At 45.1% G+C, this 26515-nt stretch overlaps 1 protein-coding gene across 2 annotated transcripts in view; it reads right to left on the reverse strand.

Moving 5' to 3' along the window:
* Positions 1-26515, reverse strand: part of ELAPOR2 (endosome-lysosome associated apoptosis and autophagy regulator family member 2) — a 151034-nt gene that overhangs the window by 22042 nt on the left and 102477 nt on the right. Inside the window, exons 9-18 of one of the 2 annotated variants that reach the window (XM_074942575.1) lie at positions 21188-21368; positions 20022-20150; positions 17970-18060; positions 16263-16365; positions 15594-15731; positions 9435-9698; positions 8576-8749; positions 7041-7170; positions 4124-4220; positions 3141-3242 (exon numbers count right to left, since the gene is read on the reverse strand). In XM_074942575.1, the coding sequence (XP_074798676.1) occupies positions 3141-3242; positions 4124-4220; positions 7041-7170; positions 8576-8749; positions 9435-9698; positions 15594-15731; positions 16263-16365; positions 17970-18060; positions 20022-20150; positions 21188-21368 (1409 nt within the window). Of the gene's footprint in view, positions 1-3140; positions 3243-4123; positions 4221-6980; positions 7171-8575; positions 8750-9434; positions 9699-15593; positions 15732-16262; positions 16366-17969; positions 18061-20021; positions 20151-21187; positions 21369-26515 lie in introns of both variants that reach the window. The other variant, XM_074942574.1, reaches the window with a different exon arrangement.

The following is a 26515-nucleotide window of genomic DNA, read 5'->3' on the forward strand; positions in this document are numbered from 1 at the left end:
GGTAATTATATATGCAAGGGCCTGAGAGATACTGGGGAGCAAGGAAGCAGACCTGGGAGAAAGAAGCGTTTGGGGAAAAATCCTCTTACTGTTTCTTTAAGGGGCCCAGGGCCAAGAGACTGGCAGAGGGGGTGGGCAAGGCTCTCCTCTCCCCCAGCCAGTTGGGGATGAGCTGGGGGACAGGGACCAGCATAAATGCGACATCCTCCCTCATGACCGGGCAGACACAAAGAGCTCCCAGTGGGGAAAACTTGGCCTGCTGAGCAGTCTGATTAAGGACAAGGGATCAGCAGAGGAAGAAGCTGTAAAAGCCCTAGAGCTGGTTAACCCATAACTCAGCTCCAGTGAGGAGATCTGAGGATTCCTGTTTAAGAAGGATTAAATAATCTGATCAACAGAACCCAGCTCCAGGGAGAAGAGCTGGAGAGACTCCTGTTTAAGGAGAGAGTGAGGGACTAATTAATACAACCCAGTTCCAGAGTGGTAGGGACTCCTGCATAAAGATCTGAAGGGGAGTAATCCAGAGGAGTAATCCAGAAACAGAGACCGTTTTCAGGTGCGGGGAAGAACCACAGGGCTAGAAGGGACGGCAAGGGTCATCAGATTTAACCCCTGCCAAGATGCAGGCTTTGTTGTGTCTAGACCAGTGGTCTCCAAACTTTTTTGATCGCGCACCCCTATCAGTAAAATATTTTTGAGCACGCACCCCCAATATATGTTTATGTATAAATTATATACATGTACTACTGTACTAATATATTATGTAAATTATAAAACATACACAAAAAATAGAAATTAAAAAATGATGAGATAAAGATGAAATAAACAATATTTTTAAAATAATTATTTATTTTATTTATTAATGGTACAAAAAACCTTTTTGCTCTCACTAAAAAAATTATTATTAATAATAATATTTTAGTGAGAGCAATGTGATGGAATATGCTTTATTATTTTTGAAAATCGTGGTTTAACACTCTGTGATACAACGGGTGCTCAGGGTGGGGTGCTGGGTCTGGGAGGGAGTTAGGGAGCGGGAGGGCGCTCAGGGCTGGGGCAGGCAGGAGGCGCAGTGCACTAACCTGCGGCAGCTCCTGTTTGGTGCAGGGGGGGTGCAGAGGGCTCTGCGCAGTGCAGCACCACCCCCATGGCCACGATTCTGGGAGCCGTGATTCTGGGAGCCGCCCCCCCCCCCCCGCAACGGCAGGCAGGGCCACCCGGAACGCAGGGGCTTTAGGGGCTTCAGGGCCCTGGGCTAAGGGGGCCCCGGGGCCCTGGCCTGCAGCTCTAAAGCCCCTTTAGGAATGCGGTCCTGCGAGCACGGGCTGGAGGACTCAGGAGGAGCAGAGGCAGCCGCGCAGCCAGCGGCCGGAGAGAAGTAGCATTTTCCCCTTCAAAGCGCCACTTCTCTCCAGCTGGCTTTGAAGGGGAAAGTGCCGCTTCTTTCCGGCTGCTGCTGCTCTTCCACGGGCCGGAGGACTCAGGTCTGCCCCCCCTTCCCTTTTTTTTTTTCCTCCGGCGGTGCTCCTCCTGCCACGCAGCCCTTTTGCTCCGGTGGCGCTCCTCCTGCTGCACCCCCAAATCGATCGTCTTGCACACCCCACTTTGGAGACCACTGGTCTAGACCATCCAAGGCAGATGGCTATCCAGCCTCCTTTTGCAAACCTCCAGTGAAGGAGCTTCCACAGCCTCCCGAGGCGTCTGTTCCATTGTCCCACTGTTCTTACAGTTCAGAAGATTTCCTGAGATTTAATCTAAATCTGCTATTGCTGTATTTGAACCCACTGCCCATTGTCCTGAAGGAAGGAGCCAGAGAGGATGCATGCCCAAGATATCTCTAAGTAAGGGCCTATTTATGCTTATGGCTTTTATTAATAAACGAGATCCCTAGAAAGGGGGGCAGTTTGACTAAAAGCTCTGTCTGGACTTGCTTATATCCCAGATGAATGGAAGTCAGGTGAGACTGACCTGTGGCACCATGCCTAAGTGAAAGGGGCACACTGGGGTGACCTATATGCCATCACACTAGGCCCCACCCTATAAGGGCTTAAAACCCTCCTTAAAACTGCCCTTTCCTGTGATGCCTACAAAACATTTGACAATTAGTCTGCTGGCATGCTGAAACCACTGCTTGTCATGCTGGCTAATACGGCATGTTTCCTTGTACTCCCCTATCTGTTATGTCTGGTCTTATCTTGGATTGTAAGCTCTTCGGGGCAGCAACTGTCTATTTGTTCTTTGTTGGTACCAAACCTAGCACAACGGGTCCGTGACTGGGACTTCTAGGAGTCAGTGGAGCAGACAAAGTATTGGCACAAATTCAGTGATTATAAGGCCACAATGGACTATTGTGGTCATGTAGTCTGATTTCCTGTATAACTCAGGCCATAGGAATTCCCTGACTTAATTCCTGTTTAAACTAGAGCTTATATTTCAGAAAAACATCCACATTTTAATTTAAAAATTTCCAGTGATGGAGAATCCTCCAGGACCTTTCGTGAATTGTTTCAATGATTGATTACCCAGTCTGAATTTATCTATCTTTTTATATCTTTGTCTGCTAGATTGAAGAGCCCTCTGTTATCAAATTTCTGTTTCCCAGGGAGGATCAAATCAACCCTTAACCTTCTCGTTGTTCGGTTAAACAGATTGAGCTCCTTGCATCTATCACTATAAGGTTTCCAATCCTTTAATCATTCTCTTGGCTCTTCCCTGAACCCTCTCCAATTTATTAACATCCTTCTTGAATTGTGAGCACCAGAACTGGACACAATATTCAAGTAGAGGTTGCCCGAGTACAAAATAGAGAGGTTAAATACACTCCTATCGTGCGCTCTTTCCTGGCTTTATTGTCTAAGAGCAGGCTGTTGTGTATGGTGTCTGCTGGGGCTTCCACAGGGACCTCGGAGCCAGCAATAGCTAGAATGTGCTGCCAGCAGTTCACCTGGAGTTGACGTATACATGGATCACTGTGGCCAGGTACTCACCTGGAAGAAATGTGTGCGATCTCCTGGACAGACACAGATGGGAGAAAGCACTTCTCACGACTTGCAAATATAAGGCAACTAAAAGAGTTTTGCCAAGGATGGCTTAAGAAGACTGGGCATCTAGGCACTACTGTAATACACGTAATTAAATACCTGGGGACTGAAATATCGCCTTGGCCTGGTTTGGTGGGATTACACCTCATCACCACAACAGTTGCACGTCCATTTTCACAGGGGGTTGTAAGTGTAGAAGACCTAATATGAAATAAGAGCAAAGTTTGCAATGAATATTGATTTTACTTTAAAAAAAATTACATATTGCACAGTAAATGCATATTTACATGTATGCACACAGTTCTGCCTATGTACGCACCTAGACCTAGAGAGTCTGGAGACTCTGCCTGATTTCCAGTAGTGCTGAACCATTCTGACCCAAGTCACCACTGGGCTTGTCTCTGAGGAACAGCCTCCCCCACAGTCCAAAATAACAGTATTAGAAAATCATAACCACAGAGATCATGGTCTGAATGTTACTCTGCAGGAAATACTACAGTCGACTCATTCACCCCACTAGCCCAGGAAGCTGCAAACTACACTTCCCTGCAATTGCAGAAAGTAGGCAGGACTTGGAGAATGACATGTGTTGCATCAATTTGCCCCCTGTAGGCTAATGGCTTAAAACTACAATAATCTTACCCAAAGCAGGGTCGCTGGTAGGAATATTACCTGGAGGAACAAACTAAGAAGAGGACACTGTAGGCTGAGCATGTCTCAAACTAAGTGATTTTTTTTTCTCCAGTTCATTTTTGTAACAAAAATGTAAAAATAAAAATAAATGCAAAAGGAAGTATATAAATGTAAAGCACACATTTAAAAAATAAATTAAGGAGAGGCCAGGGCCCAGAACACAAGGTTGAAGATGGCACCTGGAAATATCCAGGCTCTCCTCTGTGTAAATCAGGAATAACTCAGATTTGTGCAAGCTGCTGCATTAGCTGATTTCACAACCTACTCATCAGCAGGCCCATCAGCCTGAGCCCTGGAAGAGTGCCTTAAAAACCTTCCCCCTAAGTCTACATTCCTTTTAAACAATTAAAGAGCGCTGATGTTCCTCCTACGGAGAATTTTCCACCTACTTGAAAAAGAAATTCACATCAGGTATTGTCCTTGGAGAAGGTGGAAACATTTCTGTTTCAGTGTTAATATTTCCCAGTGTGGTTTCAACCGTAGCTCCTAAAAATAACAGCAAACAAACAAAAAAAAAGAGAACAAATTAAGCATGTGGTTTCTGAAAGGTGTATGCTTTGTACTTTACAAAGTGTGCTTTCCAGAATGGCATCTGGTTTGCTAATTAAGAATTTGTCCAGTAATTTCACATTATGCACAATTTTTTAAAATAAACCATGTGAACTTCTACCCATTATCGAAGGGCATGCAATAAAACAAAGAGCTAATACTAAAATTCACTGTATGAGATCGAGTTTTACATTTTTCAAAGGGAATGTGTAGTTTGTGGAGGATTCCATGTGTACAACCCTAACGAGTGGAATCCTCTATCTAAATAACAGGGACTGCATAGGAATTAACAGTGTGAGCTTCCCTATACCGCCTCTTGGGGGTTCAAAGTTTGTGCTCAATGCTCATTCTGTGTCTGCGGAGACTGCCAATGTGGGAGGTTGTACTTTCAATGAGGAGGATGGCCCTAGTCCACTAGAGACAGGCAAAAGTAAGGGGACAAATTCACAAACTTTTTTTCAATAAATGTTATCCCATTAGTTCATGCTGAAATTCCTAAGCAGCTCCCTGCACTGTGACCCTTGGGGTTGGGGGCCTACCCGGGGTAGTATGGGAGACAATGAACTCCATGTGTTGCAGCTCCACCTTCTGCGCAGGTGAGGAGAAGAAAGGCAGGGAATGGGAGGAGCTTTTGTTCTTCTCTGCCTTGCATTGGCCACACAGCTGAGCTGACACAGTGGAAAAACAAATCGGTTAATGGTATAGACCAGTAGCCGCTTAATTCTCCCCTGGAGCAAAGAGGCTTACTTATGTCATAATCAGTATCTAATAGATGTCATGTCATATGTCATTGGAAAACTAATAATTCACTGAGCCTTGGTATTCTTGTGTGATGCATATATGGGGTATGTATTAAGAGTTAGGGATATATGCTGGAATTATGACTAAAATGTATTTAAACCAGGCATGTCAGGGGGAGTTGGTAAAGAGGTCTGCCCTGGGCAACAGAATGTGTATTTTCTTCTCTGACCAGCCGGGTCGTCAAGCAAAGACAAGGAAGGTCCACTTACATATTAGGTAAACAAAGTGATCAAGCTAACAAGTGAGGGAGGAGACAGCTTCCAGCAGGGAAAAGAAACTTTATCTGGGCTATAAAGACAGAGGGTCTGAACGTCAGGTGATAAGCAATTGAATCAACTGATTACTGTGTTATAAAAGTGTATCAAGTCAGGTCTTTTCTGAAAGCTAATGACACATTGGTGATTAATATAATTGTGAAATGCATGTATTAGCACTGTATCGGGAACTGTGAATACTCACTGATACTGGGCTTTACAATCTGTGACCAAACAAAGGGAGAAACAGGTTTTACCCAGACAGGAGGGAAGGTAGCTATCTACCTGTCTCCAATGAAATTAAGCAAGGTGTGACCAAAAACAATGGCAGTTTTATTTACATGCAAATCAGCATGGGGATGGGAAGATCACAGGAAGGGAAGAACAGTATGAGGTCATCCTGCTTACTGAAACAAGATCATTGAACTTTGGAAGATACAAGCAGACACAGAAAGCCGTGCTGGCATCCAGCACAAGACAGAAGTAAGGGAACATTGCTGAGAAAGATGGGTCCTTCAGCTGAGGGGGACTGAAGTCTCTGGAAACTGAATATAGGTGAGAAACCTGCTGAGGCAAAGATCTTTCACCTAGGAAGACAAGGGAAACCAGCCACTTGTGTTTCTGTGGAAGGTCCTGACTGAGACAAAGGCAGCCATGACTGGAAGGAAGAAAGATTGGTAAGAAATCGATCCTGAACAAAGACTGTAGCTTGTTAAGTCTTAGCCATTAGAATTTATATTTTCTATTGTTTACTTGTAACTGTTTCTATTTTCATTCCATATATGTGAACTCACTTAATCCTACGTATATTTGTTAATAATTTGGTTTTATTTTTCTATAAATGAACTCAGTGCTGCGTTTGCAGGGAAGGGTATATTTACCCCAGTTAAGTTAACAAGCTGTAACATGCTTTTGTCTCTTTAAAGGAGCAACGAATCTTATTATTTCTCTGAGTGGTCCAGGTGAGGGATGGACACTTCAGGGCACACAGTTTGGGGAAATTCGGGACTGCGAGTGTGTTGGGGTCACCCTGCTGGTTGCAACCCAGGCTGGTGGAAGCCAGAGCAGGGCTGTAGACAAACTGCTGGGGTCAGAGCTGCCTAGCACACAGACACTCAGGGCTGGTCTACACTGGGAACTTACATTGGCATAGCTATGTTTCTCAAGTAGAGAAGCGCTAGGTCAACACAAGAATTCTTCCATTAACCTAGCTACTGATCTGGAGAGGTGAATTACCTTTGCTGACAGAAGAACACCTTTCGTCAGCATAGGCAGTGTCTACAGTGAAGTGCTACAGTGACGCAGCTGCACCATTGTAGTGGTTTAAGTGTAGACATACCCTTAGGGTGTCACCTGTGTGCTTGCAGGCTGGCTTTGAGCATCCCAGCATGCCGGGTTGCAGGGTAAGTGCTGACACAGCCCTTAACTGGTCTGAACTGCACCACCAGACCAGTGACCAAGTACAAACTAATAAATAGTGGGCCTTCTCCACAGAGAAGCTAAGCCACTGCAATCTCCACTGATGCGCACAGGTTTTGCAGGATTAGACCATAAAACAATATCGCCCTTTTTCTTAGCTGCAGCGGAACAGCTTGCAGAGTCTTCCTCATGAACAAAAAGTAAAAGGCACAAAACCATGTACCTAAGAATGTATCAGCAAGGCTGCTGGACTGCAGAGCCAGTGCTGTTCTGAACCCCTTACTGTCTGACGGGATGATCGTAGATTGGCATACAAAAGTTCCCACCAAGCTGGAATAGTCTTCTGATTCAGCTACCATGTCCTTTACTGTGACATCTGTTATATTGTCTGTGCAAATTGCCATCTTCTTTCCCTATGGATATTAAACGAGAAAGGGAAGGTGTTAACTTCCAGCAGGATTTGCAGCCTTGGGAGGGAGGGAGGGGATGCAAACATAGAGGTGCTGATTCCCCATTAGCAACTGTCATCAAGAAAGAGACAACATGCAACATTATTTTGCCATCATGAATGAAGCTTTCTATTAAATTCTGGTGCAAATTCTAAAACGGCCAGTCACCTACCCCCTGTGCATTCCCATATGTATTATTCAGAACCTGTGATACTATGTATTTTTATTTGTTTATCTTGACAACATGGTGTTTATTTGAAAAGCATAATAAAATGCCTTGTAAAAGAGAAGCATTTTCCCCTTAACCAATTAATGATACACTGTAAAGTACCTCATTATCTGGGGTTTAATCCGGAAAAGCTGTTCTCAGAAAGAGTATAAATGCATGCAAAGCATAAATGAATGTATATTAGGTTCTAGCCTACAAGCCTGCATTAGTGTCTCATGGAGTCATACATATCCTTCCATGCAGACCTACATTAAAATTTTAGAGCAACAGCAACAAAGGACAAAGCAGTTTACTCATGAGGGGCCCAATTCTGCAAGCTAATGAGATCTCCATGTTCCTGATCCAGCAATGCACTTAAGCACAGGCTTAACTCAAAGCACGTGTGTCACTCCAAGACGACGGGACTACTCACCTGCTTAATGTTACAAAGGTGCTTAGTGCATTGCTGGATCAGGCAGATGCTTTCATTTAAGCATGGGTTTAAGTGCTTTGACAGATCAGGGTCCACACTAGCATTGTGTTGGTACATTTCAAGACTCAGATTAAGCCCCTGTTGCTGGAAATCCTGGTTTTAAACTGCATCAGTTAAACGCTTTTCACCACTGCTCCAAAAGTATGAAAACAGAAAGTCAAGTACAGGCACGGGAAGCGCATGCTGGCAGACAGCTGGGCATCAAGGGGCTCCATAGATAGAAACACTGGGGCCATGAAGAAAGAAGTCAACAGCAAAGAGTCTCAGCTGCTAGCTCAGCGGCACACCACATTAGCTGCCGAAAACTCAGGTGTATGACGATTTAGGAGACCCCCCTGGCGTGAGAGCAAAGGAAAATCAGTGAGGCTACGGTGTCAGCAAGCTCCATTTCTGTGCATCAATTCAGCCATCAGCACTCCTGGGCCCTCGCCGGCGAATCATTCTGCCATATACAGCAGCCACACTCAGGGCTGGATTCAAAGCCCACTAGAAAGTGCTTGTGCTATGCAGGGCCCATTTGTGTTAGTAGCTGACAAAGCCAAGGACTGCTAGCACCACCGAAGATCAAGCCCCAACTGACTAGTGAGATACTGCAACGTATCAATGTCTGGAAATGCAAACACCGAGTGTAAGGCTAGCCCCGCCCACCTGCAAAAGCCAACACTCACCTCATTCCCACACAGGCTGATGTTAAAGAAATGAAAGAACTTTGTCCCTTTGGATGTAAAGCTGGGTCCATTCATTAATGACCCTACCCCACTTAGGTTGGTAAAGTCATAATTCAGGCTCTGGTTGTCCATGAGGTAAGACAGTGTGCAGTCACTGAAGCAGGTGGAATGGTCCTTTGGGAAGGAAAGAAGGTAAATATTACAGGACAGCTACTGACCCACAACTCCCCTTCCTCTGCGAAAAGTAAAGGGAGAGTCCCTCCTATCTCCCTGGCTCACATCTTCCCCTCCGCCTTGGTGGGTGAGGTGAGAGCTCCCACTCCTGTTCCAAACTATTTTAACCACAGCTTATATCTGCTGCAGGCTACCACCATTATATATCACAATCTGATGTGAGTCTAGAATTCCAGCCAGCAGAGGCCAGTGGCAAGCTTATGTAAGCCCGATTAATCCAGTGTTGGTCTTGTCCCCTACAGCAGCTAGATAACATGCAGCAGTTTACAAATCGTTACTACATTTGCACTAACGGATCTGGTGTTTTCAGTCAGCCAGTAGAAGCTTGGGCTTTTGGATCCCAACGTCCTGGGTTCAATCCCTGCAGATGGACTAGATGGGGGTTTCACTGCACATTGTGGGATGCACAGAAACACACATATAGCATATCATCACACGTTCAGAAACAGAAGTTACACCAGGGATGAATTTGGAGCTATGAAACATTGGTTTTAACTACACTGCAGGACAAGCAACCTGGTGGCATTTCTACAGTGAAGCAGTAAGACCTGCCCCTTGAGTGCTTATATTACAACCTCCCATCTCTGCCTTTAGTCAAGGTTAAAACCACTTTCAATCTCTGTACCTTGTTGCTTTTACTGCCAGGCCCACATGGGATACAAGCCTCTTTGCCGTACACCTGATGTATAGACAGATATGTGTTGTCTGGGCACTCCTTGCATTGGTTGGTTTCCTTCTCAATGTAGTGTCCAGCAGGACAGGGTACGCAGGATGACCCAGACTGTTCAGAGCCCAGTGCGCAGGCCTGGCAAGACGAGGCAACTCCATCCAACACATTGGTCACCGTTATCGAGTAGATCTTTGCCACGTCGTGTATGAATTGCCTGCTCTGAAATAAGCGCAGGAGAAATAACCCCAGAGCTACTTTTGAGTCACACTTTAAATAGTTCAGCTATAGTATAGCATAATCAGAATCCTGAATGCTCATCTTCTGTGCAGTAGGGCCCCAAATATGGGAACAGATTTAAGCATGTAGTTAGCTTTAAACATGTGTGTCACAGGGTGGGAAGGCCCTTTAAGGAAGTTGGGTTTAGCTCCCATCTGTGACTAATACGCTGCAGCTCAAGTGATGGGGCTGAGGCAAGGGATCAGGTGATAGGACCAGGTGACTTGCAGACTAAGATAAAAGGCCAACAAGCAGCTTAGTTTATTATGGTACCAGTGATACTTGCTCTTACAGGAGAGCCTGGGTCAGGGGAAGGGGCCTAGTTTGTCTGTTTGATTTACATTTAACTGGTTTGATTTGGAAAATGAAACTTAACCCTGAAATGAAGGGATTGAAGTCATGCTACTATTGAAAATGTTATTTAATGCACTGGTTGGTGTGTTGACCAACTGGCTTACAATGGGCCTAAATCCCATTTACTTTAATGGCACTTGAGCACTTGCTTAAGATGCTTTTCTGAACAGTGACTTGGTGAGTTCATATTTAACAGATGGGGAAACTGAGGCAGGAAGATTCACTGCCCAAGGTCACAGGAAGAGACAACTTCAGAGCAACGAATAAAACTCAGAGGTTCCTGACTGATAGTGTGCGCTCAGACCATTCCCTCAATTGACAGACAAATGCCTAAAACTCCTGGCCATTCTCCACCTCCACCTCATTCTAGATTATAAAGTTCACAGGCTGTAGCATTGCAAGTCTGTTTCCATCTGAAGTCCATAAGGTTGGCTTCTAACAGCATATGATTACCAGCACCTGACTGGTCTAAACATAATTCCTAAATTCGTATCTAAGGGATAAGAAGATCATACCAGAAATGTATATACATTTGTTTAGCTAAATCATGTGTTGAGGCTGAAGAAAAGGGGAATGTTATTAGGCAAGGGATTGTCATTTGTTTTTTTGACTGTTTAAAATAATGTTTAACATGAATTTTGTGCTGGGTTGACAGACCTGGAGGCTAAGTCCTTTACCTCAGAAAAGGCAGCAGCAAGGCATGGTGGCTCACAATCACATCACCAAGGTACCCAATGGAGAACTAGTCTCCATGTTGAGACAGTCCTATCTCTACTGAGATTACTAACCCTGGTGCCAACTTGGTGATAGTGGCTTTGTGATCTGTCTACTAAGAACTGCTTTACCAATTCATTTCACATAAGCTACCAAGCAGTTGTTTGATGGTGATGACTTGGTCTTAATTCCAACAGTGCATGTTTATTCTGTATTATAAATGAAACAATGTATATTTGGTATAGAAGTGGTCCTTAACTAGTCAATATGGACTGCAAGAGCCGCTATAATGACAGTGGAGCAATCTGCTGGTGGCCTACATTCAGGAGTTGGGATAAGAGGAGAGAGCAGAAAGCTATGGCACTTAACTGCCCCTAACAATATTTACTGGACTGAGCAGGCCTTCATGCTTAATTCAATAACAAAGGAACAGCTTCTCTTGGTTTGTGGTGGAGTAGATGAATGTGCTAGCCTTTTGCTTTCAAAGACCTTGGGATTCATCTCAAGCCCCCGGTGCAATGCTTGGTGCCCTCCAACTAGCTCCAAGAGCTAATGCCTAATGTTACAAAACCAGCACAGAATTTGTAACACACCAGCATGAATGGTGGTCTCTGCTGAGCAGAGCTCCAGGATTGTAATGGTAGATTAACAGTGTTATGTGTGCAGATTAGCACTGCACATGCCCACATTTATGGTTGACTGCTGTCACTCCTTCAGTTCTCACAATTACTAAAATCCAACCGAAAATTTAGGAAAAGGACATTGAAATGAAAATTGTGGGAGAACTGCCTCCGTGTAGATTATACAGAGAGATGGAAGATTCACTACCCCTGTTGCTGCCTGGGACACTGAGCACCAGGCCACGATCAGTGAAACTATCTTGAAAACCCCAAAAGAAGAACTATTGGCAGAGGAAGTCTCACTACCAGTTGGCTTATGAATGTGAGACAAGATACGGTGCCTCATTACTCCAGAATAATCTATAAAGAACACAGGAAAACTCAAAGATAAATATGCGATGAGATCTTCCTTGGGTTGTCCTCAACGAAGACGTTCGTTCAATGGGCTGAGTTTGGTGGAAGAGATGAACCAACTACTAATGCATAACCTGTGTTGAAGAAAAGCATTGTGCTACCTTCAGAGGTTAATCTATCCAAGGAGAGTTCATCTGTACATAAAGACTGCCTCCTAACACTGCCACGGTTAAGGAGACCTTGGGTTAATTGCAATGTAGATGCTGCTCACACAAGTTAGAACTTCCCAACATGCGTCTAAACCTGATAAAGTCAAAAGCCCCAATTTCAGCCAAAGTTCTTAAGCAGATGCCTAATTTCAAGCATGAGAATAGTTGCACAGACAGTTCTTTCACACTTTTTCCAATGGGGCTGCTCCCAAGGTCAAAGCTAGGCATCTGCTTAAGTACCTTGCTGAATCATGGCCCAAATGCAAGGTGCTGAGAAAGACATAACAGGATGGATAATGTACAAGTGCAAGTGCAGGAAGCTTATGCAGTGGGATTCATTCCCTGAGCATCCATAACATTTTCTCTCTCCTCAGTTTCCCAATTCAGCATTTTTCATGTCACTCGCTACCATTAACATGAACTAACATGAAGGGGAAAGGAGTCCAGGAGAGCTGGCTGTATTTCAAGGAATCCCTGTTGAGGTTACAGGGACAAACCATCCCGATGAGTCGAAAGAATAGTAAATATGGCAGGCGACCAGCTTGGCTTAACGGTGAAATCCTAGCGGATCTTAAACATAAAAAAGAAGCTTACAAGAAGTGGAACTTGGACATATGACCAGGGAAGAGTATAAAAATATTGCTCGGGCATGTAGGAATGAAATCAGGAGGGCTAAATCGCACCTGGAGCTGCAGCTAGCAAGAGATGTCAAGAGTAACAAGAAGGGCTTCTTCAGGTATGTTGGCAACAAGAAGAAAGTCAAGGAAAGTGTGGGCCCCTTACTGAATGAGGGAGGCAACCTAGTGACAGAGGATGTGGAAAAAGCTAATGTGCTCAATGCTTTTTTTGCCTCTGTCTTCACGAACAAGGACAGCTCCCAGACTGCTGCGCTGGGCATCGCAACATGGGGAGTAGATGGCCAGCCCTCTGTGGAGAAAGAGGTGGTTAGGGACTATTTAGAAAAGCTGGACGTGCACAAGTCCATGGGGCCGGACGAGTTGCATCCGAGAGTGCTAAAGGAATTGGCGGATGTGATTGCAGAGCCATTGGCCATTATCTTTGAAAACTCGTGGCGAACGGGGGAAGTCCCAGATGACTGGAAAAAGGCTAATGTAGTGCCAATCTTTAAAAAAGGGAAGAAGGAGGATCCTGGGAACTACAGGCCAGTCAGCCTCACCTCAGTCCCTGGAAAAATCATGGAGCAGGTCCTCAAGGAATCAATCCTGAAGCACTTTGTTAAGGAAAAGTTAGCATATGTGACTCCATTTTGGTTTGGGGCCCACCATTGTTTAAATGCCAGCACATCATACACCAGGAGGAGTAATTCTTAGATACTGAATCCCTGTGAAAATCCTCCTCCTTGTCTCCAGCCTGCCTTGATTTCCAGTATCTGGTTTTTGTCAGTCTTTAACTCCCTGTCTTTTGGCCTTGATGTGAGGCCTCCCATCCTGATAATAAAAGTTACTGATGCATGGCTTTAGAACCATGCTGTGTAATTAACATACTGGTATAGCACGAGGAATGCACCAAGCAGAGATAGGTGGTAGATAAGACAAGGGTTTGTTTATTGGCTAAGGTTTCCGATGCACGAGGGCAACATGCTTTGCTAAAAAGTATATAACCTTTGTATAATCTGTATTCAGGGTCCCCTCCTGGCTAGCAGGGGGGCACCACGCTCGAGCGTAATAAACTTAGTGTCTTTTGGGAACTCTGCAGTTGTGGACTTTATTTCTGTGCCTCAGCCTAGATTCGAACTGTGCGTGTCCTACCAGGTGTAATTCGTAGCACTTGCGTGCGTGTCCTACCAGGTGTAATTCGTAGCACTTGCGTGCGTGTCCTACAAGGTGTAATTCGTAACAACTTACACGAGAGGAAAGTGATCAGGAACAGTCAGCATGGATTCACCAAGGGTAGGTCATGCCTGACTAATCTAATTGCCTTCTATGATGAGATTACTGATTCTGTGGATGAAGGGAAAGCAGTGGATGTATTGTTTCTTGACTTTAGCAAAGCTTTTGACACGGTCTCCCACAGTATTCTTGTCAGCAAGTTAAAGAAGTATGGGCTGGATGAATGCACTATAAGGTGGGTAGAAAGTTGGCTAGATTGTCGGGCTCAACGGGTAGTGATCAATGGCTCCATGTCTAGTTGGCAGCCGGTGTCAAGTGGAGTGCCCCAGGGGTCGGTCCTGGGGCCGGTTTTGTTCAATATCTTCATAAATGATCTGGAGGATGGTGTGGATTGCACTCTCAGCAAATTTGCGGATGATACTAAACTGGGAGGAGTGGTAGATACGCTGGAGGGCAGGGATAGGATACAGAGGGACCTAGACAAATTGGAGGATTGGGCCAAAAGAAACCTGATGACGTTCAATAAGGATAAGTGCAGGGTCCTGCACTTAGGACGGAAGAACCCAATGCACAGCTACAGACTAGGGACCGAATGGCTAGGCAGCAGTTCTGCGGAAAAGGACCTAGGGGTTACAGTGGACGAGAAGCTGGATATGAGTCAGCAGTGTGCCCTTGTTGCCAAGAAGGCCAATGGCATTTTGGGATGTATAAGTAGGGGCATAGCGAGCAGATCGAGGGACGTGATCGTTCCCCTCTATTCGACATTGGTGAGGCCTCATCTGGAGTACTGTGTCCAGTTTTGGGCCCCACACTACAAGAAGGATGTGGATAAATTGGAGAGAGTCCAGCGAAGGGCAACAAAAATGATTAGGGGTCTGGAACACATGACTTATGAGGAGAGGCTGAGGGAACTGGGATTGTTTAGTCTGCAGAAGAGAAGAATGAGGGGGGATTTGATAGCTGCTTTCAACTACCTGAGAGGTGGTTCCAGAGAGGATGGTTCTAGACTATTCTCAGTGGTAGAAGAGGACAGGACAAGGAGTAATGGTCTCAAGTTGCAGTGGGGGAGGTTTAGGTTGGATATTAGGAAAAACTTTTTCACTAGGAGGGTGGTGAAACACTGGAATGCGTTACCTAGGGAGGTGGTAGAATCTCCTTCCTTGGAAGTTTTTAAGGTCAGGCTTGACAAAGCCCTGGCTGGGATGATTTGATTGGGGATTGGTCCTGCTTTGAGCAGGGGGTTGGACTAGATGACCTCCTGAGGTCCCTTCCAACCCTGATATTCTATGATTCTATGATTACTAAAGCAAGACAACACCTTCTTTGTGTCAGATGGAAGCAAATTTGGATCTGAAATGAGGGACATCCCTTCCAATAAGGGGGAGTCAATTGGATCATTAACCTTTTTTGGAGATCGCCCAAGATCTTTTGCTTTTAGAAATGTACGCAACTTTTCCAGCTCCTCGCTATTTTCTATGTCATTTCTTCCTTTTTAACTATCCACTTTCCATCTCCCTACTCAGCCATTATTGGAAGTCTGATATATCCACAACCACAAATCCAGATGGCAGAAAGAGGCAGTTAAGTTGGACAGGAGGTCTACCATCTGCCAGCTTTTTCTATAAATGAACTGAGAAACAAGCTGGAGTGGAGTGGGAGTTCTGGGCACTTCGAGCAAATGTCAAGAGGAGGCTATGTTGTTAAATACTCTACTTAAAGCAAGCATATAATACTTACATCTTGGCCCCGGTTTGTCCTCTGAAAGGCCCATGTAAATGTGAAGGAAGCATTTTTGGAGATAACGTGAGTGTAAGATTGTTTCTCCTTCGTCCTGCCCCAGGATTCCACCACATTCGTGTTTTTTCTATTAACATCCTAAAAATATACACAGGAGAATTAAATACAATACTGTGGAACGAAGCTGTGAAATATTAAATGCCAGTGTGTTACAGTAATAGCTACGAGGCCTTAGCAACTCCACAGAGTTACACAGTGGGTGAGTGGCAGAATCAGGAATAGAACCCAACTCTTCTGAGTGCAATGCCCATGCCCTGTATCCTGAACCACGATACTATTATACTTGTGGGGTCAAAACCCCGATCATATTGAAGTCAATGGGAGTTTTGCCAATGGATTGAATGACGCAGAATTTAGTCCGTTGTCATTTTCTTTTAAAATAATCAGATAACAGAAAAGAACAGGATCATTACCATGAGTGATGGAGAAGCCCTGGGAGAGCAGCAGTTAAATACTTCAAGGGCACTGCAGATATTAAACTAATGCCACACTTACTCTTCGTGATAATAAACCTAACGCAGCTAATTCATGCCCATATACAGCTATGAAAGAGATATGTGGAAGACCAAGATCATATCCGTCTGCCATACAGATAGAGGTCTCACTTACCACCATAAAGTATATCACGCAATCTGCCGAACAGATGGTCTCAAAAATAAAAGTAATCCGTCCTAGTTCTGACCCGGTTGCCCCTGTCACCGATGTTGGAGGTCTGTTTAACAGATAGGAAATGAAATATTTAACAGGTGCTCTAAGGACACCTAGCACTTAATTATGCCAATTGTTTTTTTAATCAACAGGAGAGGTGAAGAAATTCACTCACATGAAACCTGTCCTAATGTAACTGGTTTTTGTTCTGATATCACTATTTCAATTCGGGGGGTGATTTTTCATTATTCTTTTACAATGAACATACAGTTTTACCTGTCTGGATCCCTGGGGCAGTCCAGTCAGCTGTCAGGGCTCTTCAGGCCTAATGCCTGGGGTGCCCTATCCAGCCCAGTTTCTATTCAAGCAAAAAAGCATTTGCAGGTTTCCAAGCAGGCTCAGTTAGTGTGTCTCATTGGGCCTCTTTGCACTGGCTTCCTGCCCAGCCACTGCTGCTCCCCCATAAGTCCCATACAGACATGCACACAGCTGTGAGGTCTGGCAGACACAGCCTGTTCCACATGGAGCTCTGTCCACAATTCCTGGGGTTTCTCTCCAACTCCCTGCTGCCATGTGATTCCCACCTCCAAACAGAGGCTGGCCACTTCCCGTTTCAGACCTTCCTCCTTACCTGGCCTGGGGAAGGGGAAAGTGCATGGGGAGGAGACTGATGGGAAACATAATCCCTGCATAGCCAGGAAAAAGGGGATGTACGGTGGGGAGGGGGCTGATGGGAGTTGTAGTCCCCTGCTTTGCAGCTCCATCACATGTTAAAGAACACCCTTCTTCCTACTGAAGGCAAGACCCTAGTGAAGGAGAGCTGATTGTGCATGTCAGAGAAGACACACACACATTCAGAGACACTGTGATCTCTCTCATGGAGACTTTTCTTTTGCCTTTCTTGTTTGTTGTCATCCCTTAATTTAAAATAAAAGTCAGTCATATGGCTGCTCATTATGTATGGGAATACATCACACCACTGACTTCAGTAGGACTGCTTATGTAAGTAAGCCCTGCAGGGTCACAGCCTAGGGCCTGATTCAGATCTCATTGGTTTGACTTCAGTGGAATTGCATCTGATTTGCTCCAGCCTAACTGAGAGCACAATGTGGCCCTTAGTCACTGGCCAAGGCCCTGATCCTGTTTTGATGTGCAATGACTTCACTCCATGCAGTTGTAAGAAGAATCCTGATTGCAGATTCAATGCTTATGTTGTCAACAGTCCCAATCACAATAAAATACTGGATAATGAGTTACTTATGGATGATCTGGTACTGGAGAATCAGGCTTGGTCTATGCTACCACTTACATCGGTATAACTTATGTCACTCAGGGGTATGAATAAGCCATCCCTTTGAGCAACGTAAGTTGCACCAACCTAAGTACCGGTGTGAACAGCGCTATGTTGGCGGGAGAGCTTTTCCACTGACATAACTCCTGCCTCTCGCGGAACAGGATTTATTATGCTGATGGGAGAGCTGTCTCCTGTTGGCATAGAGCGTCTTCACCGGATGCACTATAGCAGCGCAGCTGCATCGGTGCAGCTGTACCACGGTAGCACTTCTAGTGTAGTAACTTTCTTTCCATTGTATTCCAAGCATAAGCCAATGTGAAACAGGTACAAGAGGAGAATACAAGAAAAATTGACAAAGAAACTATGTTCCTTACTTAAATCCTGGGATATGCAGGTTCAGGATAAGATAATCATTGTCAGAGCCCCCTGCCCCACTCTGGATGTGATCACCAGCCACCTCCCAGCCTGCAAAGGAAAGGCCATTTTTTGTACAAGAAACAGTCAGTTTACTTAAATATCCAAGTCTCTCTATATAATGTACTTTTCAAAATTATTTAGTAAATACATTATTTTTTAAAAATCTTTAGAATAAATTGTAAAGTCCTAATAAACTGTTTTAAAAGAAAGGTAATTAAGAACGGCTATCAGCTAACATAAGAATGGCTGTACTGGGTCAGTCCAATGGTCTATCTAGCCCAGTATCCCGTCTTCCAGCAATGGCCAGTGCCAGGTGCTTTAGAGAGAATGAACATAACAGGGCAATTATCAAATGATCCATCCCCTGTTGTCCAGTCCCAGCTTCTGACAGTCAGAGAGTTAGAGACCCGCAGAGCACAGGGTTGCATCCCTGAACATCTTGGCTAATAGCCATTGATGGACCTATCCTCCGTGAACTGATCTAATTCTTTTTTTTTTTAAACACACTTATACTTTTGGCCTTCACAACAGCCCCTTGCAGCGAATTCCACTGTTTGATTGTGAATTGTGGGAAGAAGAACTTCCTTATGTTTGTTTTAAACCCACTGCGTATTAATTTTATTGGGTGACCCATGTTTCTTGTGTTATGTGAAAGAGTAAATAATACTTCCCTATTCACTTTCTCCACACCAGTCATGATTTTATAGTCTTCTCTCATATCCCCACCTTAGTCATCTCTTTTCTAAGCTGAACAGTTCCAGTCTTTTTAATCAGTCCTTGTATGGAACGGCTTCCATATCTGTAATCAATTGTGTTGCCCTTTTCTATACCTTTTTTTCAAGTTTAATATTTCTTCTTTGAATTGGGGTAATCAGACCTGTATGCAGTTTAGAGCTGTGGAGGATTTATATAGTGGCATTATGATATTTTCTGTCTTATTATATATCTCTTTCCTCATGGTTCCTACCATTCTGTTATGCTTTTTGACTGCCGCTGCACATCAAGCAAATGTTTTCAGAGAACTATCCACAATGACTCCAAGATCTTTTTTTTTTTTTTTTGAGTGGTAATAGCTAACTGAGCGCCCATCATTCTCCTGCATCTCCTGGAAGTTAGCTATTCATTGTCAATTTCATGTGCAGATGTTACCATGAAGTCATGATTTATCAAAGCAATTGAAATTCTATGGGGTGTGATGTACAAGAGGTCCGACTACATGATCATAGTGGTCCCTTCTGTCCTTAAAATCTACGGATACGTGGAAGTCCATCCCTATTCAGCAAAGCACATAAGCACTTTAAGTTAAGCATGCAATTCTGTGTTTTGCTGAACCAAGGACTGAATTACATCATCCTAGCAGCCTTAGCATGTAAAATAGAGAACAGTTGTTCACCAGGACCCTTATACAAACAAGAACAATTCCTCACAGGCACTAATAGGAGGATGGGTTGGAAAATTTTTGAAGGGGAATATTTTCACAGGGGTTCTGTGACGGCTCTCTGCTGCCATCTCAGCACACATGCAGGCAGACTGCTTTGAAGGCACTAGGCTGGCTTGATGCAAAGATTGAAAACTTTGTATGTTTTCAAAAGCACTAATAAAATGTCCTTGAAAGTCACAGTGATCATGAAGCATTAGGTAAGACACAAATGGAGAAAACCAAGAACATAACTCGGAGAGGACTTTTTTTCTAAAATAGACCTTTAGATGCATAACAGTGTACTATGGGCCAGATGCTCAGCTGGTATAAATTGGTGTAGCTCCAGGGAAGTCAACAGAGCCAAAATGTTTATACTAGTTGAGGATATTTATTTTCTCCTTTTTGGTTTTCAGCAAGTTTTATGTCTATTAGAGGTATTAAATCCTTTTGCAGTGAGAGGAAGAAAAGGAGCTCCATGTCGGAATGAACTGCATAAAGCACATATATTCACTGGGATAGGCACTCAAATACTTTGGTGAGTGGCACCCATGAAAGACAGATAAGTAATAAGATAGAAAGACCAGCTCACCATTCATTCCATCACACTTTGAATTGCCAACATTAAAACAAGAAGACTTCATATTGACCGGCAGAACGTTCCACCATCTATATTCAAGCCCGAGAGCTGGTTCAGTCCCAGCAGGGCAGGCCTTGCATTCTACAGGAAGAGAAAGGCAGGAAAAGAAAATTACACACAAAAAGTGAATATCAAATACAGTGCTTTAAAAAAACTCCATAACCATTTGTGTTTCATTCAGGGCAGCTGTGAGCAAATCTGAAGACACAGTTCAAAAGGAACATTAATCCCTTTAAAAATGAACAGCCAATGGCCGCACAGAATCAGACCTGTAGAACTTTCTCCCAGCTGGGATGACAGAGGCCTCATTGCTGACAATACTTTGAATCAGATTAGCTGGACCAATGAACTGTAGGGAACAAATAGGCACTGGCAGCGGGATGGACTAAACCAGAGATCGGCAACCTTTGGCATGCGGCCCGCCAGGGTAAGCCCCTGGTGGGCCGGGCCGGTTTGTTTACCTGCCGCGTCTGCAGGCTCAGACAATCGCAGCTCCCACTGGCCGTGGTTCGCTGCTCCAGGCCACAGGGGGCTGCGGGAAGCGGCGTGGGATGAGGGATGTGCTGGCCACTGCTTCCCGCAGCCCCCATTGGCCTGGAGTGGCAAACTGCAGCCAGTGGGAGCTGCGATCGGCCAAACCTGCGGACGCAGCAGGTAAACAAACTGGCCCAGCCCACCAGGGGCTTACCCTGGTGGGCCGCGGGCCAAAGGTTGCCAATCCCTGGACTAGACAGAATGTTTTGTCTGCAGTGGTCATGATTCCATTCTCAGAGAGCTTAAAAAATAACTTTAAATATGTGCATACAAGCCAAGAGACATATCCAGGAGACATCACAGTAAATAATGGCAGCAATACATTATAACAAAGCATTCTGGGGATCAACTAGGACACTCCTGTTCTTCATGTTCTCCATCTCTCTCTTCCTTCCCCAACCCTGCTCCCATGTCCTTTAACCAATAATTTTACAGACCAGAACACTGACTGACAGGGACACATCACAGAAATGTAGGCCACACACAAACAAGTGACAGCCGCCAGAAAAACAAGCAAAGTCTGTCGGCGTCTAACTGCCATAAGTTATTGAGAAGGTGTATTCACCAAATAAAAGACCTCATACCTTTTGTTCCATCCGAAATCATGCCCTGAGGGCAAGGCGCACAGGAAGATGATCCGTTGTTGTAAAACCCAGGGTTGCATGGTGGACAATCCTTCTTCTCTCCAGAAGGAGGCAGTTTCAACGCATCAGGAAGATCCTCCCTGCAGATTTTAGGCTCTATCCATTTGTACATTATCTGAGTCTGAAATTGAAAGGTATTTGAGTCACACATTACATTAGATGGCGTTAGGACTCAAAGCTTGTTAAGTTCCTAATTAATGTTCACCTGAAGGCGCTGGGTGTTTTCGGTGGGACCCAGGCATGACAAAATGAAAACCAATCAGATCGTTTTGGACAATAATGTTAAGTAAATACAAGGGAGTCATGGGAGAAGAGAGGAGACTGGGTTCACAGATGACTCCAAGATTTTAGGCCATAAAAGCAAAGCAAAGGTTTGACTGTGAGGAGTGTTAGTGGAGTCAGAAACATGGGACAAAGAGGACTTTTTACCTAGGAGAAGGATTCAGTGTCTGAAGTATTCAGTAGAAGCAAGTTATGGTGTAGCCAGGATCCAAGAGAGTCAAGGCAGGCAGATAAAGGAGAGTCTGACAGGGTAGGATGTCATTTTATCACACACACATCACACACACAAGCTCATGCATACCCACACTCATCCCTGGGTCATTTGACAAAACTGCTAGGTTCACACTGCTGAAATCAATCACACAAGGACTACTGCAATCACCTCTGCTACGCTTCCTGAATCCCTGCACTCTAACCTCCAGCAGGTCCAGTAGCACAGACTGCTTTCTCACTCCAGTAGCATCACCCCATCCCTCTGTCACCTTCATTATAAACTCTCCTTGCACTCTCTCCACTCTAATCCCATGATCTCATAGCCTCCTTCTGCCCTACGCTTCTCTGTATCCCCTCCCATAAGTTAGGATTCTTCACCACTGGAAACAAGGGGCCTCTTTTGCACTTTGGATGCCACATCTGGAGCTTTCTTCCCCTCCCCATTTTCTCCTACACATGGAAGCCATCATCTTCCAGTGTGGATGCCTGAAGACAGGAGCCTAAATCCATAGCGAGGCACCAAAATAAGTGACCTGATTTTCAAGAGGACAAGCATCTGTTATTATTATTGTCATTATTATTCATTGTTTGTATTGCAATAGCATGCAAAGGCCCAAATCAAGATCAGCACCCCACTGTGCAAGGCGCCGTACATACAAGAATCCACAGCTTTCCTCTGATGAGCTTACAATATAATCTAAAACTAGATGCAAAAAGTGAGTGTAATAAGCAATATGAGGAAAGGATGAGAGTAATAGTAATAAGATCGCACAGTTACGTAGGCTGCCCATGTGCACAACTTGACAGCTACAAATCAGGTGAAAGTATGTTTCTCTTCTATTAACAAATAAATATCAGTTATCTCCGCTTGCCATTTCCATCACTAGGGACCTGACCCAAAACTCACTGATGTCAGTCAGTCTTTCCAATGGGCTTTGGATCAGACCTTAGTTGGTTGATTTCTTTTAGGCACTGCAGCAGATCTCCATTGACTTCCAATTTGAATATGCTGGCTTTAATCACTTTCCCTCTTTAAACTGGGCTTTAAAAACAAAAACTTTCCATTTTTCCTGGAGCATTTTATAGACTTTTTTCTGTGAAGTGTTTGGGATGCTCTGTATGAAGAACACATACAAAGAATACTTCCTTTCCCCCCCCCCCCCCCCCGTTTTGAAAACTGAGCACGTTTGGAGGCATTTGTACATGAGAACTTCACAAGCTGAACATCATCTCAGCACTTGCCTATACTTTGAAAAATGCTGAATTTCTCTCCAACCCTTATTTAGAAGGGAGACGAAATCAGGTAGCATGAGCCGCCTTTTCCTGAACCCCCAGGATTGACTTATGTGCAGTGAAATTTTATTTGTTCATTTGACGTACAGCTCAGACTGTGCTATTCGATCCCCCATGAGCAGACTTGAGTCCATGCAAAGCTCAGCTACCATCCCAAGGGTTCCTAATGGACAGATCATTGCAGGATTTTGGTTTCAGGATTTCATTAGGCCAGAGATTCCCAAATGTTGTTTTGCTGGGTCCCCCTTCAGAAAGTCACATCCCACCATGAATGCCCCCGTCTTTCTAAGAAACAGTGTTTCCACAGCTGCCTGGGGTCCAGAAGCCCATCCGGCTGGGGCACCCTGCTGCTCCCCAGCCCAGGACATGTTCTGGGCATGCAGGCCCAGCAGGACACAGACAGATAGGCTTGCACTCCTTTCCTCATGTCCCTAGGATCCCTAGAATCACTCACAGAATCACTCCTCTGGCCCTGGTGCGATCTCCAGCACTTACCTGCAAGAGGCTGTGTGTGCACGGAAGAATTACCTTCCAGATAGGGAGAGGGGGAGCACACTTATGTATCAATCTCTAGAGAGGCAAGCAAGCTGGAATGGGCCCCTCCCCACCTTCTACATAGGGAGAGGCCACATCCCCTCCTGCTTCACCTCTCTCCTCCTGTTGCCCCATGACATTCCTGCATGTACCCCAGAACTTGGCAGTCCTGCAGTCAGCCATATACTGCTAGCTGTAAACCAAACATCGCATAGCTAGGAATAATTTTAGGCCTTTGTGAGACAAGGTCAGACAGCTGCATATTTGCAGTTTGTTAATTAGAAAGGGAGGACGGGATAGAAAGTTATGGAAGAGACTGAGTGGATAGCGACCTTGGTTTTGGGTGCCCCTGACATATTGTTGTTATCGCTAGAAATACTAGAAATGTTTTGAGACAATGAGTAGTTTGTTGAAATTAGGAGAATGGATGACCCAGTAGAGATTATTATGCTGACCCACTAGGACAGGGGTGGCCAACCTGAGCCTGAAAAGGAGCCAGAATTTACCAAAGAGCCACAGTAATATGTCAGCAGCCCCCCATCCACTACCCCCCTCCAGCCCCCAGCACCTCCCGCCCAGGGGCAGTACCACCAATCAGTGTCTCCCCATCCTTCCCCATGCCTCCCGCCCGCCGCAATCAGCTGGTTTGCAGTGCGCAGGAAGCTCTGGTGGGGAGGGGGGAGGAGCGAGGGCATGGCAGGCTTGGGAGAAGGGGCAGGGATCTTGGGGGGAGGGGGGAAGTGGTGCCAGGACCTGGGGCAGAGTAGGGGGTTAAGCAGTGAGCACCCCCCGGCACATTGGAAAGTTAGCATCTGTAGCTCCAGCCTCTGAGTCAGCACCTATGCAAGGAGCCGCATATTAACCTCTGAAGAGCCACATGTGGCTCCGGAGCCACAGGTTGGCCACCCCTGCACTAGGAGTCACTGTAGATATGTTTTGTCAGAGTTAGCTATAACAGATTAGGTAAAAGTAAATACCTCACAGCAGTCCAAGGGAGCTTTTCTTCCAGAAAGGAGCCGACATCTAAACTCCTCATCAGCTGGACGGAAAGCGGGCCCCTGGAAGTCTGGCTGGTGATCACTCAAAACCATCTCAGACTGTGGGTAACTATATCTGGGATGTCCTAAACCTATTGCTTATGTCTGTGTGCTTTATATCTAATAAATTGTCGTTTTAGATAAGAGCACGCTTACTTGTATTAATATTTCATCAGACAGAATTGCTATGTTCCCATTGATTTATTCCTGACACTGCCTGGAGTGAAATGTTTAAATTTGCTTTGAAAATCCTGGGTAACAGATTTGGCAAGCCAGCCTGGAGTGGTGGAGAAGAAGGAACAACTGATAAGTGGTTTGTTTGTTTGTTTTGTAGGAGAGGGGGACGGTGGAACAGGGCAGCTCAGATAGTAGCACTGTAGAAGCCCGGGGCGGGTGACAGTGAGTGAGAGAGTAACAGGCTGGAGCAGGAAGTGTCTGCATTGAAACAACAGAAAACTGAGAGTGAGGAATCCCATAGTACAACTCAGGCTGATCACGGGAAATGTAAGAGACAAAGATGTGCTCTCAGAGCCATGTTGGGAGAGCAGATGGGAGTAGTGGTTGCAATTCGTGGGAATCGTAACCTAAAGGGGAGGAAGATGAGTTGGGGCAGATCTCTGCTCGTATCCTTCTCATTATGAGAGGAATGATTCCCCTGAGCTTCCTTTTCCCTTGGACTCTTCCGGGCAGTCCCCATATAGTCCCTTACTTGAAACACTGGAAGAGCTGCAGACATCCATGCTCATAGGCCCCAGGGTAAGGAAGATTGGTCCCCAAGGGGTAACCAAGGAGAGGAAGAATGGGTAGAGGTCAGGCCCTTTACCCCTGGCCAGGCTAGAGCCGCAGGAAAATTGGTTGGCCTGTTAACCCGCAGCACAGCTCTGGGATGGCCAGCAACGATAGCTGGCCCCCCGGTCTCACTTCGGCGGATGTGACACTCTCCTCTTCGAGACAGGATAAGGGCTAGGGCTAGGGGTTCCCAGATGCTTTGGCCGACAGAGCCCCAATTCAAGATTTGTTGTTGCTGTCTGCACTTTTCTTGGCTTAGGTTTTCCTTTCTCCCTAAGTCGTTCTTTTCCCACTCCTCTTCTCTCTACTTCTTTTCCCTCCCGCTCCTTCTGCCCTCTCCTCCTCCTCCTCTCCTGCTTTTTTCTTTTTGATCTTCCAGCGTGGCTAGAGTCGAAGCAGGAGACCCAGCTACTGAGAAGAATCCTTATTACTGAAGAAACAAGAAAAAAAATTTAACCAGTCAGGTCTCTGCTGCCCCCGCTACCCCGCATTAACCTTGTTGTGCCCACCTGGGGGAGGGGGAGGCATGCCCCACAGTTGGAAAACTAATGCCTTATGCATTGGATTACCCATAAAGATTCAATAGCTCAAGAGAAGAAAACTAGATATGTTCCAAAGTGGAAAAATATACACAGGACTCAATTTGGTAACATTTTAAATGATAGGCCACCCATCTCATGTACATCCCTCTTTACCTCTCTGGAGAAGACTGTCACAATAAAAGATAACTGCCATGTAGTACTAGGGGAATTCTGAGGTAAATATGCAGGACTTTTTGTGTTCGAAGCTGCAGTGCAGTTGGCATGGCCTTATGGACTTGCCAGCATATTGTTATTTCTGCAGCAGGTGTGCTTGTCATTTAAAACAAAACACTACTACTACTAATAGCTCTTATATAAAGACTCCATGCAACTGAGTAAACGTTACACCCACAAGTAATCCCATTGAACTCAATGTGCATATGAATTTAGCCAATCAGGTTGGGATTTTCAAAGGAGAAAGTCAATGAAACCCAATGGGAATTGGGTGGCTAAATCCCTTAGGCCCCTTTGAAAACCTCAAGTTCATAGAAAGACTTCCATTAACTTCAACAGGCTTTGGAGCAGTCCCTTAGGACAGT

The sequence above is a fragment of the Natator depressus genome, chromosome 1, assembly GCF_965152275.1.
Source record: "Natator depressus isolate rNatDep1 chromosome 1, rNatDep2.hap1, whole genome shotgun sequence".
Taxonomy (NCBI): Eukaryota; Metazoa; Chordata; order Testudines; family Cheloniidae; genus Natator; species Natator depressus.